At 38.1% G+C, this 17,510-nt stretch overlaps 1 protein-coding gene across 1 annotated transcript in view; it reads left to right on the top strand.

Moving 5' to 3' along the window:
* Nucleotides 1-433: 433 nt before the first annotated feature.
* Nucleotides 434-17,510, top strand: part of PLCL2 (phospholipase C like 2) — a 109,036-nt gene continuing 91,959 nt past the window's right edge. The window contains exon 1 of the mRNA XM_075143447.1: nucleotides 434-979. Within this exon, the coding sequence (XP_074999548.1) occupies nucleotides 653-979 (327 nt within the window). The 5' untranslated portion in view covers nucleotides 434-652. The remainder of the gene's footprint in view (nucleotides 980-17,510) is intronic.

Genomic DNA, 17,510 nt, shown 5'->3' with positions numbered 1-17,510 from the left:
AAAATACCGCCATCAAGCTCGCTCTCGTGTTCCTGGTTGAGCGGCCCGACCGGCGCCGTTCCTCCAGTCCCCCTCAGACCTTTTCCCCCCCCCGACCCCCGGAGCGGGCAGCGGCCGGGGCGGGCCGCCCCTCTCCCCCGCGCGGCGGGGCTGCGCTCCGCGTGCGCTGGGTTCCCGCGCGGCGCTGCCGGCGTGCTGCGCGGCCCCCCGCGGCGCTGCGCTGCTGCCGCACCAGACCCGCCGGGTCGCGCGTGTGCCTTGCGTGGCGCCTCGCGGAGACCTCGCGCAGCCCCTCCCCTCCCACGCGCGCGCGCGTGTGTGTGTGTGTGTGTGTGTGTGTGTAGGGGAGCGCGCTGTGGTGTAACGCTCCCCCCGCCCGCCGCCGCCTCGTGTGAGGGCAGGCTGTCACGTTTCGTTTCTTCTCCTTGCCCAGGTGCTGGAGGACTGGTGCTCGCCGAGACGCAGCGGAGGCGTTCGTCCCCCCTCCTGGAGCTGCGCGGCCTCAGCTGCCAAATGCGCGGAGGGGAGAGACTTTTGCTCAAAATCCCCCGATCGTAAATACACAGAAAGCGGAAGAAGAGCCACCGCCGAGCAGCTGCAGGAGGAGGGGAGGGGGACAGCAATATTGTTTCTGCTGTAGTCGGGGAGGCTGATGGCGGAGTTTGGCAGCGGTGGCGGCACCGGCGGCGGGGGGCTCCCTTCCTCCCCGGGGCCGGTGCAAGGGAAGGTGGCCTTCAAGGCAGGAGATGGGGAAGGAGGAGGCGGAGGAGGAGGCGGAGGTGGCGGCGGCGGGAGATCCCGCTTTGACAGTGCCGGCAGCCGGGTCTCCAATGGGGACTGTGTCCTAGCGGGAGGCGGCGAGGAGCCGGGATCAGCTCCTCCTGCAAGCCCGGAGAGCAGCAGCAAAGAGAAGGGATTTTCCACCAGTCAACAACGAGAAGGCAAACCCGGCATCCCCCGGAGGAGCAGCATAATTAAGGTAAGAGCACTTGCTCCTCCCCATCGGAGTCTTGGCTCTTTCTCTGTGACAGAGACAGGGGGATGTGGGTGATAGGTTTGGCTCACAGAGCCTTGCCTCTAGATGAAAGAATAGGCGGCTTTTTTCTTTTTCTTTTTTTTTTTTCCTGTGGTGAGGGGACTTGATTTTTCCTTTGTCAGAAGTGGACAACAGTGACAGGATGGCTTTATACACATACCCCCACGCTTGGGGGTTGGGAGGGCGTCATGTTTTGAGGTTTACTAAAACAGAAGGCTCTAACTCCTGTTGGAGAAGGCGAGAGAAACTAGCTGGCTTGTAAAAAGACAACATGGGCACCAGCCTGGCAGGGAAAGACATGGATTGCACAGTATCCTTGTTATTTGGGATGCACCTGTGCAGAGCTGTTTTGTGGCTCCATTGGCTTGTGCGTGTGACAGGCACGCAGCAGGTGATGAGAGATTTGGGATCTCATTGGGCTGGGGGTGGGAGAAGGTAGAATAGGGAGCATTTTTCTTGTTAAAAGTGACAGCTCGTTTAACAGTAGGCTGTGTTGTACTTCACCTATAGAAACATCTTTATTTATACTTCGCTCTGCATATTCTGAATGCTAATGTTTCAGCTTGAAAAGTAGGGAGAGCATCAGTGGTAGAATTTAGATTGGGGAAAAAGGAATGGGAGTGGTTTTTTAATACAATTATTTATACAAATACAGTTGTTCTCTTTTCTTAAATCCGTGGTTCCTGAGAGATGACACATTGTCTTGGGTTAGCTTTCCCAACTCCAGTGAAAAGGTTGAGAGAACATAGAGAAATTACTCCATTGGTGTAACAGCTGTACTAGCCGTAAAATGAAGCACAACTACAAGTACTTAAGAACTGCGTTTAATCAAGATCAGCTAGATCAAAATCAGGCTAGATTTGTTGTCTTCTTAGATATTTATATGCCTCCAAAATCAGCGTAGGAACTTCTGTTGGCTGGATGATAGAAAAACACGTGTGGAAATTCAAGACTAATAGTGTATCTCAAGTTGTGTTACCGTCTCCTGGACCTTGCTATAAAAACCAAGGGGAGAGCAAGGGCAGTCAGCAGTGGAACACATTTGACAGCCTGCACCCACCCTTCCTGTTCCAGCAGTGATGCTGGGCGTGTACGTTTTTGTGTGTGTGTGTGTGTAAAAGAAATTACAACAATAGACAAGGGATAACAGAGCTTGGTGTTGGAATAACTTAATATTTACTGGATTTGCCAGTGATTTTTTTACACGTCTGATGTTTTCTAACACTGTTTTGTTTCTTCTGCGGTAGCCCAAGAAAGATACTAGCGTTGTTTGCAGTGTATATCATGCCATCATACTACTTTGTAGCATATGGTTTGATTATACAGCAACCTTCTGCCTCTCTGGGGACCAAACAAGGATACAATACCTAGGGATTCACGATACATTAAGATCAAGAAGCATAAGATAAGGAGATATGTTTTGGATTACATTTAATGAATACCTAAGTCAAAGTTCTTAGTTTCTACGGTAATGATAGCAGTTTGGAATATAAAATTATTCAACTTGCTGGTATTATTGTTGATGAATACCATTTTGCAAATGTGAACAGTAATCTGTTTAACTGCCAAGAACTGATTACTACAACTTTGTGTTACCGTTTGAATAATTACGACATGAGTGGAAAAATCTGACAACACTACGTTTAAAGTTATGTAGTCCATATTTATTTTAGATATGACTGTTTTAATACTTTTGGGAAAAATCACTTGTCTTCATATATATTGAATATTCTTCTGCCTGCTTAGTTCAGCAGTTCACAGGTAGTTTGAATCTGGTTGTGTAGGTGCCTGGTTTTCGATATGAAACCTTTTGGAAAATCTGGCACGAGTAGTAAACCTTAAGATGCTTCTTGTTGTCTGCTCTTGCAGAGCAGAAGTCCGTAAAACAGAGTGGAAAAAGTAAAATGTAATCTATTTTTAGAAAATGTTCCTGGAGTTTTAGTAACTTACATCAATGACGTAGAACTGCTCTTAAAGAATATATGGCGTAACCTCAGGAAACAGGTCTGTGCCATGCAGATTTCATACCTTCATGCAAAACACAGCATTGTTAAGTTGATCTGTAAAATGCACGTTTATGGAATATCTAATACTTCAAATGTTTTGCCTGCCAATTACTGTGTAGGCTTTTGAGTCACAAACAAAAAATTGACGTTTGAATAGTAGTTTCAGAGAGATTAAATTCTTTAGAACCACATGTTTGTGCATGGAAATCAGGAGCACAGAAATGTATTTTATTTTGGTTTTAGACTGTGCTTCCATTCGTTGTCTATTTTCATAACTCTTAAGAGTGTCTGCTGCCTTTTTTTCCTTTCCTTTCTAACTTGCAGTCTCTGTTCTTTCTTTTTTTTCACTGGTTCCATATTTTTTTCTTTCTGTTTTTATTTATTTTGAGCACCTGCATAATTCTGACTTTTTCCTTCTTGTTTGGTATGAGAGGATATACTCTTCGAGGTTGAAGTGTCATCTAGGATGAAGACAGGTGGCAGAGCCACTATTACTGGAAAAACTAACACGATCTTCATACCATGGTAGTTTAGTTTGCCTTTCGTATATAAGCTGCGTTTAAGCTGGAAGTGTTAAAGATTGTACCCTTCATTTGTAGCAATTTTTATGGAATAGCCTACTTCATTGCTTACCTTTGCTGAACCAAACTTGAGGCCTAGGGTCTGCATATGTGTTTATAGAGACTTTTCCACTTTCTATTTCTCACTTTCCGTATTTATGAGATCCTGATTTTTCAAAGGTGATCATGACGACACATTGTGCATTCATGGGATTTAGGCTCTTCAGATACCTGATTTACGAACTAATTTATGTACCACTTATTTGTACGTAGTGGTTTTTTTGGTCACTATTTTGTTTTTCCACAATACTTTCCTTGGCGTAACTAGCTATGGTTTACTAGAATGTAATTTCCTACCACAGTTCCTATAATATTCTGTAAAACGAATTTCCAGTGAGTCCATCTTGCAGTTCAAAGTGGATTTAAGCATCCTGTGAACTTCTTCTCTTAGTTGCTCTGACAGTTGGCAGTGGGCTCTCTTTATTTTTGTGTGAGGTTGCTCTGAATCTTTCTTAGACTTTGAGGTGGTAGGAGTTTGAGAATCTTTAAGGTGGCAAATGACTTGTGTATATTTTTCGTCAGAGCTGCTTGCTTCAAGGGGTCTCCAATAAACGCTTTCGGAACCTCGCAGTTTGTCAAAACTAGAGACCTAGACAGAAAGAGATCCAGCGGGATAAATATGTCTTTATTAGGAGGGGTGTTACAGTAATAAAATGAGAAGAGATACACCTAGGAGAGACTGCCGTTACTTAGGACGGCAACAAAAGGAAATAAATGGAGAAAGGTGGCTTGGCATTCTGTGAGCAGGAGTGTTCTTATCAACATGTGTCTGGAAGCAAAGTCCAGGGTTTTTTTTTTGCATGTATTTGTATTTATTATTTGAATGTATGATCTCAGTGTCAATAAATTTCTTGGCCGATAACTTAAACAAATTTGTATCTCCCTTTTTTATTCTGGGTGTAAACTCAAGCTTTCATTTTGTAAAGTCATGCACTTGCTGAGCATTGGCAACTCCTAAGTTCCAAAGTCTGTGAGAAGAGAGGAACCAAATTTAGCAGGTAGACATTCTAGGCTGTAATTTTCAGCAGAGCTTTGCTTTTGAAACTAAACATTCTTATATCTATGTCTTTCTGCGACTGGGGAGTTCTACAGCATATGCATCAAGATCTTCTTTTTTCTTATTAAAATGCCAGCATACGTTATTATTTTGTTCAACCTTCCATGATCTCGAGTTCATGCTGTATACCTGTTTGTATCAGGTGGACAAAATACGAAATATGGAGAATGTTATGCAGTATTTTCTACCGCTGTGATTGTTTTAAAGGCTTTAATAAAGCCTTTTGCATTCATGGTAAACTCAGAAGTAGTATTTTCAGTAGATCTAGGTTCTCTGCGGTCCTAAATTACCTTAGCCACAATGGCATGTTAGCAAGTCTTAGTGGAGACCCAGGAATAGATCATACACGTTCAGCTTCCCTCAAGGATATAAAGGAGTTAGGTTGCTGGAATCAGTTTAAAGTATATGAAATTACCTGATTTTCAGTCATTTTTCATACTGGGAAAGAAACTTGTATAATGACGCTTTTGAACTATTTTTTTACATATATATATATATGCATTTATGCCCAAATAACTTTTCAATTTGCTAGCCATTTTCAAGTAAACTTGGTTGAGCAGTCACAGGCTCAAAGGTGCTAAGGCTCCTTAAGTTCAAAGAAACAGCCATATAGAGGAAAGAAGGAGAAAACTAGCATGTACTTTCTTTCTCCATACCCTTTCCCCTTGGAAACAAAACGCTACAGTATGAACCGAATTCTTCCTAGTTACAGAAGATCTGTGTGGAAGAGAGACATGAATGTCCCAACAATAGAAGATATTTTGCTCAGAGCACACATGCTAATTGACACCAAAATTGACACCACAAAAAAAAGCATATATTTAGGAAACAAGGCTGTGATAGTTGAGCTACTCCTATGTCTTACCTTGGGAAGGCTTTCAACTGGACAACCAAAGCATAGATTTTTCTGAGGAGCTGTTTCTGGATTTGTTTTGTATGTTTGTTTCTTAGTTTCTTCTATTTGATTTATTCTAGATCTATCTCATCTCTTGTTTGTCAGATAGTATGAGAGATCTGAATGGCTAACTGCAGCTCCATAAATCCTGGAGCTTTCTTTTAGAGGATGCTTTCTCCGTGATTTGTTGGACTCTCAGCTAGACTATAGAAGGTTACCAGCTCCTATCAGTATTTGTATTCCTCCTTCTTCATCCTCTACTACTTATTATGTACTGAATTCCTGATTTTTTAAAATATAATCTATATTTTAAAACAATACTTAACGCCATATAGTAGCTCTTCCTAAATCATATTTTCTGTCATACAAAAGCTGTATACCTTAGGTATTTGCATATAGTATCGTATATATACATTAGACACATATATCAGGATTTTACTACTTACTAACAATGACACTGGACTGAGATATGTCACAGCCACTGAGTGGGTATGTTGTGCATTGTGTTTGGTATATATTTTTATTTTTTTTTTTGGTATATATTTTTATTTGCATTAGTACTTTTTGTAGGCTGCAGTAATCAAAATTTTATTGGGATATATGTAACACAATTAAAAAAAAAAGGTGTTTGTAGAAATGTATACACGAGGATACTCACTTTAGCCAGGTTCAGCATGTAATTTAGTTAGCTTACGTACTATAGCCCATGAAGAGAAAGTATTTTTTCCAAAAGGTGACTTGCAGTAGGAGCTTGGTTTGGATGAATTTAGCTTCTCTGACTTCTCTTTTGGAAGAGCTTATCTGTCTATTTCTGTTGACTGAGTAAAGAGCTTGGCTAGCGTGAATAATAGCAACTCCTTCACCCCCTCCACCCCCAAATCTTTAGAATATCCACAAAACATGTTCAGTCTGTTCAGTGGTGAAAAATCAATTAATGGAATTTAAAAATCATTATGAATACCTGATGAGATTTTTTTATGCCTATTATCAGGCTTGATCAAAGATATGACTATTAATTTAGACTTTTTTTAAACTAGGAATTAGAGCAGTGGTCTCCTACCCATGGCTCACAGATAATACATTGCTCCCATGATTTGACTGCATTCATGGAAGATTAAAAAAATTTAAACTGAGACTGACAGGACAAGTAAATTGCATAGTTTCCCAGCATTTGCTGGGTGATACTGACATCGATCTTTGTATTATTCCCACTGACTCTATTAAAAAAATCCCTTAAATAAAATCTGCTGATTGTTTATCTTTAAGGGCCAAATTCAGTTAAAGTACATATTATAATACTAGTACATTGATTCTAAAATATTTGTCTTTGCACACAAATGTGGGATTATGCTCAAAATTCAGAATTCTAAATATAAGTAGACTAGCAGGTAGATTTTGGGGGAAGAAAGGTGTGTAATAATTTATGTTTAGTATACATGGAGAAGAGGAAAATATGATAAAAAGCAGCAGCATACGTGTATTGAAGAATGCTTAAAAATAGGGCTGGAAGAGACCTCAAGAGGTCAGTCTATTCTGCTCCACTGCTCTGCGACAGGATCAACTGTTAATAAATTTCAGTATGATGCTCTTTGTCTTTTAATCACCTTTTGTTTGTGATCCTTCTGTGCAGAACTGCTGGCTGATTATTCCTCTTTGTATATGGGCAAAAGCAACCATCTGCACAGAGTTTAAAAGCTTGTACTTGTCCTACTGACTGCATTCTAATTATTTCAGATCATATCTTCAATTTGTCAGGTTCTTTCTGATTTTAACTTACTTTCTAACATGCATGCAGCTCTTCCATCTTCAGGTGAATAGCCAGCTTTAACTATGCTCCCATTTCCATCATACAATGATACATGATTTTTTTTGTTAAATGATTGTAGTTCATGGGTTTTAAATATAAGTTCAAATTCTATACTATATGGTTAAAATAAAAATCAGTTATTTTTACTCTTTGCCACCTGTAAACTGGGCAATGTGATGTTGCAGAATCTAGTTCAGAAATACAATTTATGAGAAAATGTCTTTCCTTCTAAATAAATTAAAATAATAGACAGTAAGTACAAATTTATAATATACTTACTAGATTGCAGCGTTGGCGTAAAAAAAGGGTGCTTTGAAAGGGGCTGGTTTGTCTTTAAGGAGAGTAAGTAGCAAGTGTCATTCTTCCCTGTTTTGCAGTTGTGTTTATAAAGACCATCATTACTGTTTTACAGTTGATTTTCACATCTGGTATGCCTTTTAAACATGGGGTAGTGCAATCACTTACTCCTCCCTGTTGTAGGAGATTATGTATGGAGCGATCCTTTGGAAGGATATGTTGCCCATCCTCTTGACTGCAGTACATCTCTTAGTTTCTACTTAACTAGTTTCTTTTCAAGAACTGTCAGTATAGACTCATCTGTCCCTTGCTTCTGAAGAAGAGCATGCCTGAGTTCACCCCCCTCTTCCCTCCTAGACCTCGACCTCGCAAAACATCGATGTTCAAGACAGTGAAGAGTGCAATACAGCATGTGCCTGGAAATCAGCAGTACTGAGGCTCACAGCGTTAACTGGTGCAGCCTTGGGAGAGTTAAACAGATGTGATTCATTTCTACCTCTCCTGGGATTCTTTTTAATGTCATTTGACCCTTTGGAATAAGTAATAAAATATCCCTGAGTTCTTCAGATTGTATACTGTGTTCAGGGATCTTTTCAGATACCAAACATGCATGTTCTGGAAATTGTAGTACATAGTTCATAAGCGCAGGCAGCAGGAAGTGCCTTTAAGCAAACAAACAAACAAACAAAACCCTTTTCAGAGTAGCGGCTGAGAGTTTTATAAAAAGAAGAATATAAAGTAACAAGATATTAAGCCAGATTTCCAAATTTACTGTAAAAATACTTACTTTAATAAAAGAAACTTATTTGTGGGTTTTATTTTGGTATAAGAAATAGGTACCTTACAAATATATAGCAGATAATTGATATTATGTGTATTAGTGTCATGACTGTCCTAATACCTTTGCTAAAATTGCTGAAAATGGTTTGATATTTCCTCTAAATTATGAGATAATCAGTATTGCAGAAGAAAAAGAACTGCTGCTCTTTTGTTAGAAAGCATTTCCACAGAATTTTCAAGTTCTTTTTAATGGTTGAGCTTCTGTGTTTATAACTTCTTTTTTCTTTCCCTGTTTTCCTTTCTTGTTTTTTTTGTCCTTTCTTCTTACCAGCATTATTATTTTGCCTTCACTAAAAAAGGCAGAGCATTATAAGGTTCCGTGCATGCTTTGATGTGTTGGCATCCATGTATGTCAACATATCCCTGTCCTTTACTGCCCTTTTTAGTGTAGGACAGGAGAGGAAGAACGATTGTGAAATTCTGCAGCAGCAGAACGGTGTGCGTGGTTTTTGTTTCGTGAAGCACCTCTTGTGACGGAAAATCCCGGATGCTTTATATATTTCATTACCTAGTTCCTGATGACAGAAGTGTTTGACATTGTCTGTCAACTGTTTACTCTAACTGCATTCCTTAAAGTGTAAATGACTGTTTATTTAAATAAAAAAAATTTAATTTCATTGCTTAATTCTTTGTATTCTTAAAGTGTAATTTGGACTAAAAGGACAGGAATTCAGCTCGCTGTCAAAGCTGTTGTTTAGATTGTTTTTTTCCTACAAGTTATTGTTGGTGTTTTTAGGATAGGCAGTTGTTCATTGAGTTTAGGTAACTCCTGTAAACGGTATAGGAACAATTGTTTTTTTAAAAAAAAAAAGGGAAGAGAGCAACTTTATATACTCTACCATGCTTTTTCCTTTAGTAAATTACAAGCAGAATGAATATCTTTCATGTACACATTGTAGAAAAAGTTAGTTTCTGGGCTGCTGAAATAATACTTACATTCATTGCGATATTTACATGTTTACAAATACGCAAATAGCAAATACAAATAGCAAAATTTTTGCTACATAAGGCAGGAAAAACCTCAGTAATAGTTGGAAATAATTCACTTCAGGAAATAGCTTGAATCAACTGAAACGTATTTTGCCATTTACAGAGAATGGTCACTAAATAATTTGTTTTTAGATATGCTGGTAGCAGATTGTTGCAAAAAGCATTTCCAGTCTAAACCCTAGAGTTAAAGACTAATATTTATGTGAAATGAGAATGTATTTAGTCATGGAACGTTACTACCACATAGTGGAGAAAGCTAGAGCAGACATAAGTAGTTTGAGTTTGGATAGTATTACGTTTTTCTTGCCTTTGAAGAACCCCAAGAGCATTTTATGGCTTATTGGACGTACTTCATTTGTTAAACTCCCGCTCTCTCTTATTTTCTCCTTATTCTCCCCAGTTGTAGTAGTTGCAATGATGCATCTCACAAGCATTGTTTGAGGTTGACACTTTTCAGCTTTACTTATTCCTCCTCTTAAATAACGCGTACGGTGCGCCTCACGCGCGGTCCTTCTTCAGTGAATGGCCAGCCTGATTTGGAATCTGCTCCGAGAGTGGTGGTACAGTGTGAAGGCACTGAGCGCTTTTAGTTGTGAGTGTCATCTTCTGGTATTTTGTAGATTTATAAGTGAGGCTGTGGATGAATTTGTAACATGAGCCTTTTACTATCCTGCTTGGCCTGGTTCCAGTTTGTGTCACCCTGTCTGTTGGTCCCTCCCTTTCTTTGGTCTCTCCCCGTCCCTCATACAGCTGCAGCAGCAGAGGCCACAGACTGGCCATACTCTGCTTTTCTTCTTTAACAGCTAGTGGAGATCCTTCTATTCCCAGCAACGTGCTAGGACAGAGCAGAGCTCTCTGTGTGGTGTGGGCAATGCTGCAATAGTTCAGGTCTGCTTGTGAACCCCCAAAAAGGAGTAACAGAAAGAGTACGGGTTCCAGTGCGAGGCTGTTGACCTTCACAGTGGGTTTAAGTCCCACAGGGTTTGAGGCCTGAACCTACGATGAAGGCCGACTGCTCAGCTTGGGGCAGATGCATCTGTTTCCCCCAGTCTCCACAAGTTGCCAGCCCTTGTGAGTTTAAGAAAGGCTGCCCTGGGTCAGACCGAAAGTCCATTTGGCTCATTAGCTTGCCTCCAACAGCAACCGCTATGAGACAAAAGAATAGAAGAAGCCTCCTCTCCTGACATCTGCTCCCAGCCTTAAGTGACTTGGAGCTAAGACATCTTTGTGTTTAATAATCCTTATGGGTTTTTTTCCCTGTTAATTGTCAAAGGCCAGTTTGACTTTTGTAAGCTTTTCATCGCTGTAACATCCTGTGGCAGTTTCTTAACGATGTGGTGTGTGAAGAAGTCCTTTTCTGCCTGGTTTTACCTGGCAGCTACTTGTTTACCTGATAACCCCTGGTTCTTGTGTTAGAACAGATAACAAACAATTGTTTTGTACTCACTTTCTCTATTCCGCAGGTGAGTTGAAAGGTGTTCATTGCATTTGCTTTATGTCATCTTTTTTTTCCCAAGGCTAAAGAATCTTAATGTATTTAGTTGTTCCACCTATTGAAGCTTTTCTGTGCTTTTTTCATTTGGTACCCTTTTATGTATTTTTTCCTTCCATTTTATTAATTTTTTGCCGTGTGTGAGTAAAATGGTATTCCAAACATGTGCCGGACAAATGTGTAAATCCACTATGGCATAATGAAGGCTTAGCAATATTGTGATACTAGGTTGGACCGTAATTTATTTATTTTTAGTGTTGTCATCATTGAAGATTTAAGTGGTATCACTGTCACTAATGGGCAATGGGAGAGTGCTGTTAAAACTTTTTACTCAATATTTAAAACCTTCTCTTTGAAGAACTGTGTAAGAATGTCTGTGCTGGTGGTGATGCTTGTGTTGTAAATGGCTGACATTACCATCTTTGCAGGAGACTGAATTTCTGTTAGAAATCTTTTAACACAGTGGTACTGGTGACACAAAACATTGCTGATTAGCACATCTAGCTTCTAGCTGTGGTCAAGTACATTTTTTTGCCCAGTAACAGAATAAAATAGCATGAACATTGCATAAAGCTGAAAAACATTGTACTAAAAATGCTTTCATTTTATAATAAGCTGTTAAATATGAAAGAGGAAGGACACCTTTTTTTTGAAAATGCAGTCTGATAGTATTTTGGATGTCCTAGATTTTTGGATTTTAAGGTTCTTACTCAACACTCATGTTAATGGATTATTTTAGCCAATCTTTTATTTCTTTTGCTTTTATAATGTGTCAGAGTCCAGAAGAGCCAAGAAGGCATTTCTGGTCTTTAGGAAACTCACACAAGGTGTGACAATGAGATCAGATAGCATCCTGAAAATAGAAGAGCATCTAATGTTTCACCTCAGAGATGAATTCGTCTGAGGATTAAAAAGGTTATTAAATGGTTACAGTAAGCAATGAAGGATAAAAATAATTAGAAGTTTTTAGGTCCACAAGATTGGTACAACAGCATTGTCTTGGAAGGAAATCCCAACACTTTGTCACTTGAGCTGTTGAAAATAGAAATGGTGTGAGGTGTCTGTTAGGATGCTCTCCTGAGTTTTTCTTAGGGTTATCTCCTTTTTTTTCTCCCTCGTTTTCTTTTTTTTCCTTTCTCCTTTGAGGAGGGAAATTGCTTTGTTTTCTTTTTCCCTTCTTCAGAACTTTCTGGCTACTGAAAAAAGGAGTAATCCCTGTTAGCCTGTTCCTTCTCAGTTGCGCTGCTGTGTTAAGATGGTAGAAGACACCTTTGTTGTTCCTGAATTCCTGAGGATTCCTGAATCCTCATGCTTTTGTGTGTCCACTTTGTGACAAAGTCCAGTGCCTGAGTCATAATTTCTGAGCATCACTGTCAGCAACGTTATCTTTATGTAATTCTGAAGTTTCAAAGCTTCAGGTATTTTTACTGCTTGTTTTGAAATGGCTGATTACGTGTTATTTTTCTTCTGTTTGAAAGTGACACATACTCAGTTGGAGTAACAGGAATAGAACATGACATGGATTTACATTGTTTTACACGTGGAAATTAATATTTCTGTGCATAAATATTGAATTTAACCTCCCAAAATAGTAGTTTAGGATTTCCTGCCTTGCCAAGAGAAAATTTACCCTGATAAATGCTGATGAATTTTTATATTAACCAGAAATCGTAGCTCAAATATATGCTTTCAGTGTGGCCAGCTGCAGCAAATATATTTTTTTTCTTCCACATCTAATCCCAAATTCACCTCTGTCCTTAGTGGATGTATAAAATCTACTATAATAATTTGGGGGGGTGTGTGGTAAGAAAAGAGCCTTCTGATTAAAGCTTTGGCCTCTAAAAAATGATTTGCAATATTAACCACTTGCCCCAGACCTAAGAATCTTGACTTAATTTTATTTAAAAAAAATTAGATTCTAATGTTTAGATTTACAGTACAGTCTGCAAACAATCCCTGCATTTATTGGAAATATTCTGAAGTGGATAATTAATTATTGAATTTATTTCAGGTCTTTCTCACTTTTAGTGAGATTTAGTAAAATTACATTATGGAATACCATCAACTAAATGCGTCTTTTGCTGAGAAGACATACCATCTTGTGATTTAACATGGTGTCTAATTGTCCACTGTGAAATAGGTTTTATATTAATTCAGTAGATGCTCAGAGTACTTTATTAAATGGTACTTGTGGCTGAGGTGATGGAGAAATAATTTTCTGATGCATTCTGTTAAAATACAGCATAGCTGTTAAAGTTTTTGTATAAAACAACCACAAGTGAAATTATTTAGTATATAAAACAGAAATGCAGAGCAGCATTATGTTTTTTTCTGTTTGGGTCACAATCCGCCATGTCACTAAATTTTGCAAGAGACAAAATTTGTCATAGTGAAAGCAACTCCTTACTCTCCCCTCCCCCCCCCCCCCGCTTACTACTTAAAATATTTAGAGTACAGTTGTGTATTCTAGATATGCACACCTCATAACCCTTCCTTATTTTAAATGACTGATGTGCACCACTTACAGTGGTTGACAGGAATAAGTCATGGGCTTCTGCTGCAAACTTCTGTTTGCTGCTTTGATCATAAGCCAGGTGGGCTCTTGTGTTTGTTTACATCTTTATTCCAGGATTTTTCAGAAATATAATACAGAGTGAACTCTTGGTCCATTGATTTAAAAATCTTACTTCCTAGTAATTGTTAACAATGCAGTTGTATGAACCTTCCTCTTTTTACTGGCCTAGAAGACATCGCTAACAAACTTCTGGAGGTCCTTGCAGGACAATGTAAAAGGTATTGGTCTTGCACTGATCAGTTGATTACGCAGTTTAAAGCCCTTTGTAACCTTCCCTATCCTTGAATTCTGATTGTATTCAGAGTAAAACCCATGTTATTGAATATTCCTGTCCAGGAAGTTGACTTGCAGTAAGTCCTTGTGAAAAGCAGGCTCATAAGCATAGTAGTAACTTCTTCAGCCTTATCCCTGAACTTTTTGGGAATCTCCAGCTGAATTTTCTTTGTTGATCCCCCAGTTGCTTTAGACAGTGTGTACTCTTTTGCTTACTGCGATTGTCCTTTTCTTTGGTTTAACTGTAATGAAACCCTTTGAGATAAAGTGTATGAAGTACATATTTTGAATTCCTATTATGTTTACCTACAGTACTGTCTAACCTTAACATTCAAAAATCACAAGTCAAGTCCTCAAACTCTTGATTTTCTTTAAAAATCATACGACATGAAAGTTAATATATTGATTTCCTTTCAGTGGTCCTTTGACTTAAGCCATTCTGCTATATTTTCCAATTCTTGGCATAGGAATGTGTGAATATATGTAAAATTCAAGTTAATTTGGAGATTCTGTGGTATAAGTATCCATAAGGACTTTAAGAAAACACCAAGTATCATGCGATTTGCCATAACATTTGGAAGACCATTTGATTATTGTACAGACAGCTATTATGTCGGGCAGATAACAGTAGATAACAGAATATAATACTGATAAACCATTTTTATCAATTTACATACTTGGTCTTATTTTTTTGTTTCTTTAATTTTTTTTTATTTTAAGTAATTTCAAACTCTTCCTCTTAGCAAAGATTTCATGAGTTTTGTGGTTAATTGTCTAATGTTTAGTTAGTTTAGGAAGAATGTTAACTGTTCTTCAAATTGATCCTATATTTAAACTATTTGTTTCAGCAATTTGAGGGCAATTGCCATATATTTCTGAATTGTGTTAGAATAGAGGCCCTGCAAGCTTTATCCACATACTGTGGTGATAACAGGAGTCAGATGCTCACAAACTTCTGTTTAGCTGTCTGTTTATGAAAATTTCTCCAGAGGAAAAGAAATTAGGATAAACAGTTCTACAAAATTCTCAAAATTTATAACCAATTACAGAAATCTGAGGACCTAAAGTATACCAGTCAAAAAAAAAAGTTCTGATTGATAGTTAAAATTCTTAAAATGCTGTTCTTGACAGGCAACGCTTCAGAAAAAAGAGTGAGGCCTCAATTCAAAGCTCTTGATTTGTTATACTAGAAAGGGAAAAAAATAGTTCTGTACTAGTTCAGGCCAACAACTTGGCAGGAATTTAAATCTGAGTCCAAGGTTTCTGAAACCAGAGGCTTGAGAATGTTAGCAGGTTTCAGGGCTGGTAATGAAGGGGAAATACAATGATTTCACAGATAGCTGAGATATAAATCATAGTCACAATATTTAAAGGAATGACTTGAAAAATGTAGAATTACGTACGATAACAAACAGAAAGAGGTGTGTTAAGTGTTGGTGTTGCATATGTTCCTTGTTGCTAAGTAGTAGGGGAGTTTTTGAGAGCTGGTGAAAAAAATAATGGCTTTTTGGTCATGGGTCAGGATGAGTTTTATGCCAAGAATAGTGTGATTGAATGAGGCAAAATATTTTTGAGTCCTTTACCTGTAACTTTGGTAGCTCATAAATGATTTCAGCATGGTATAGCATTGTGGAAAGCTACACTTACTAGGATTTTGTGGTGGTGGGTTTTTTTTTTCTTTCTGTGATGTCAGTTAATTTCTTGCTGGAGAGTGTCTTGGGAGCTCTTATTGTGAGAGGCAGTTGTTGAGCAGCAGCAAAATCCCTCTGTGACTTGTCAAATCATCTTCTCTCAGCATTACAGTGTATGAAATTAATGCGACATTTCTTAGCCCTCCTTCTGGAAATACGGTTCTTTTTATGATGGTTCTTAGTTTATAAGAGTTCTTTCTTAATATAGGCGGAATAAAATTTTGTGTTTAATATATTTTTCTTTTGTTTCTATCATGCTTTTAATGAAAGTCATGGTCATTCCAGGGAGGAAGCTGCATTTTCTCTCCAGTGTTCCAGTGGGAAAACAAACAGGACTGTCATTCTTGCTCCTGCTGCATTGAGGAAAGGGAGAGAGGCAACACTTTTGAGAAAATAAAACATGTTTGGACTTCTGTCTTAAATTGCACTACTGCTCAGGAGTAAGAAACGTTCTCATCCAACTACATTTATGTAGATGATACAGGAGAATTCTCTTCGCTATGTCTGTGGTCATTCTGTGCATACACTAGCTGCAATTCTGTGAGGCAGAAATTATGCTGCTTGAAACTTCCTCATTTCCATCCCTGTTGTTTTTGTAGCTTGCCAAACTTGTTATTTGTTTTAAATCAGCAATGAAAAGCCATTTCTCCTTGCCTCCACGAGATCTTTGTTTTAATGTAATTTGTTACTGTAAAACATGATAAGAAATGTACTAAAACTCTAGGAGACTTTGAATCAAAACTGTTACTGAAAAATGTACTTATCTCACATTTTACATTTTCTTTCAGTGTTCACAATAATTCATTGGGAGAAGGTGACACCTGCTAGAATTTTATAACTCTGTTTTGTTTACATGTAAGAATTTTAAAAAAAAAAAAGTCTGTTTTTAAGCTGTAACTTCAACCATGAATACTAGAAAAATTGCAAAGTTTATAGGCATCTTTTCTCCAGTTTTGCCTTGACCAAACTATTTGAGATTCCTTATTAAAGTATTTCTTATGCTTATCTTTTCACAGTGTGTTTTCCTCCAGTTATTGCAAAGCTTGTATTTGCTCATTTGCACTTGTGTATCATAGAGAAACAATGTCTCAGAAATCAATGTAAGAGACAGAACTCTGATTAAGAAAATGTTTCTTAACAAATACTTTGGAAAGAAATCTGGCAGTTTTTCAAATGGAAGGAAATAAGCACTTGATGCAAAAAGCTGTCTTTTAAGGCGGCATCATATAACTCCTTCACTTTTAATTCCATCCACGTCCTTTTTTCCCTTTTTTATTTTTTTGTGTGTGTGAGACTGTGGGGAGTCTCTTCTCTGGCCTGCCTGTTACTTGAGTTCTAGTAGTTGACCTGTGTTGGTAGCTAAGAACAATAAAAAGAATAGTGTAGTTTTATTTTTCTCTGCTATACACATAAAATTATTTTATTATATGTGTTTCTTCTTCACGTAGCATGCATGTCTGTTGTGTATCACTTTATGTTTTTGGAACCTTTTCTTTTCTTTTAAAAGGTAGTAGCATAAAGTTACTGCCATTTTATTGGGCCAAACTTGTAAGCTTGTTCTAATTAGTTCAATGCGCAGGATTAATTGAATAGACTACTTTTATTTGGGTAGCTATATGTATTTTAAGGGAAAGACGAGTTTACCAGGAAGGCAAAATATCCTATTTAGTATGAGTATCGTTGAATCAAAGTTGTGGTTTTCATGATATTTGTTCCTGATTCATAGGAATGTTCTTGATTCGTAGGATTCATTGGAAGAGCCAGATGTGTGAATAAAACAGAATTCTACTTGCATTTAAAATTGTCAATAGAAACTTAGAAGCAGAGAAATTTAAAATATTCCTTATTTAATTTGAGACTAATTAAAAATACTAGTTACTCTTCAGATTTATTTTGTGGCTTGGAGATGATTAACTACACAGGAAGAGAAC

The sequence above is a fragment of the Calonectris borealis genome, chromosome 2 (assembly GCF_964195595.1).
Source record: "Calonectris borealis chromosome 2, bCalBor7.hap1.2, whole genome shotgun sequence".
NCBI classification, from domain to species: Eukaryota; Metazoa; Chordata; class Aves; order Procellariiformes; family Procellariidae; genus Calonectris; species Calonectris borealis.
This window is presented reverse-complemented; position numbering and strand designations above follow the sequence as displayed.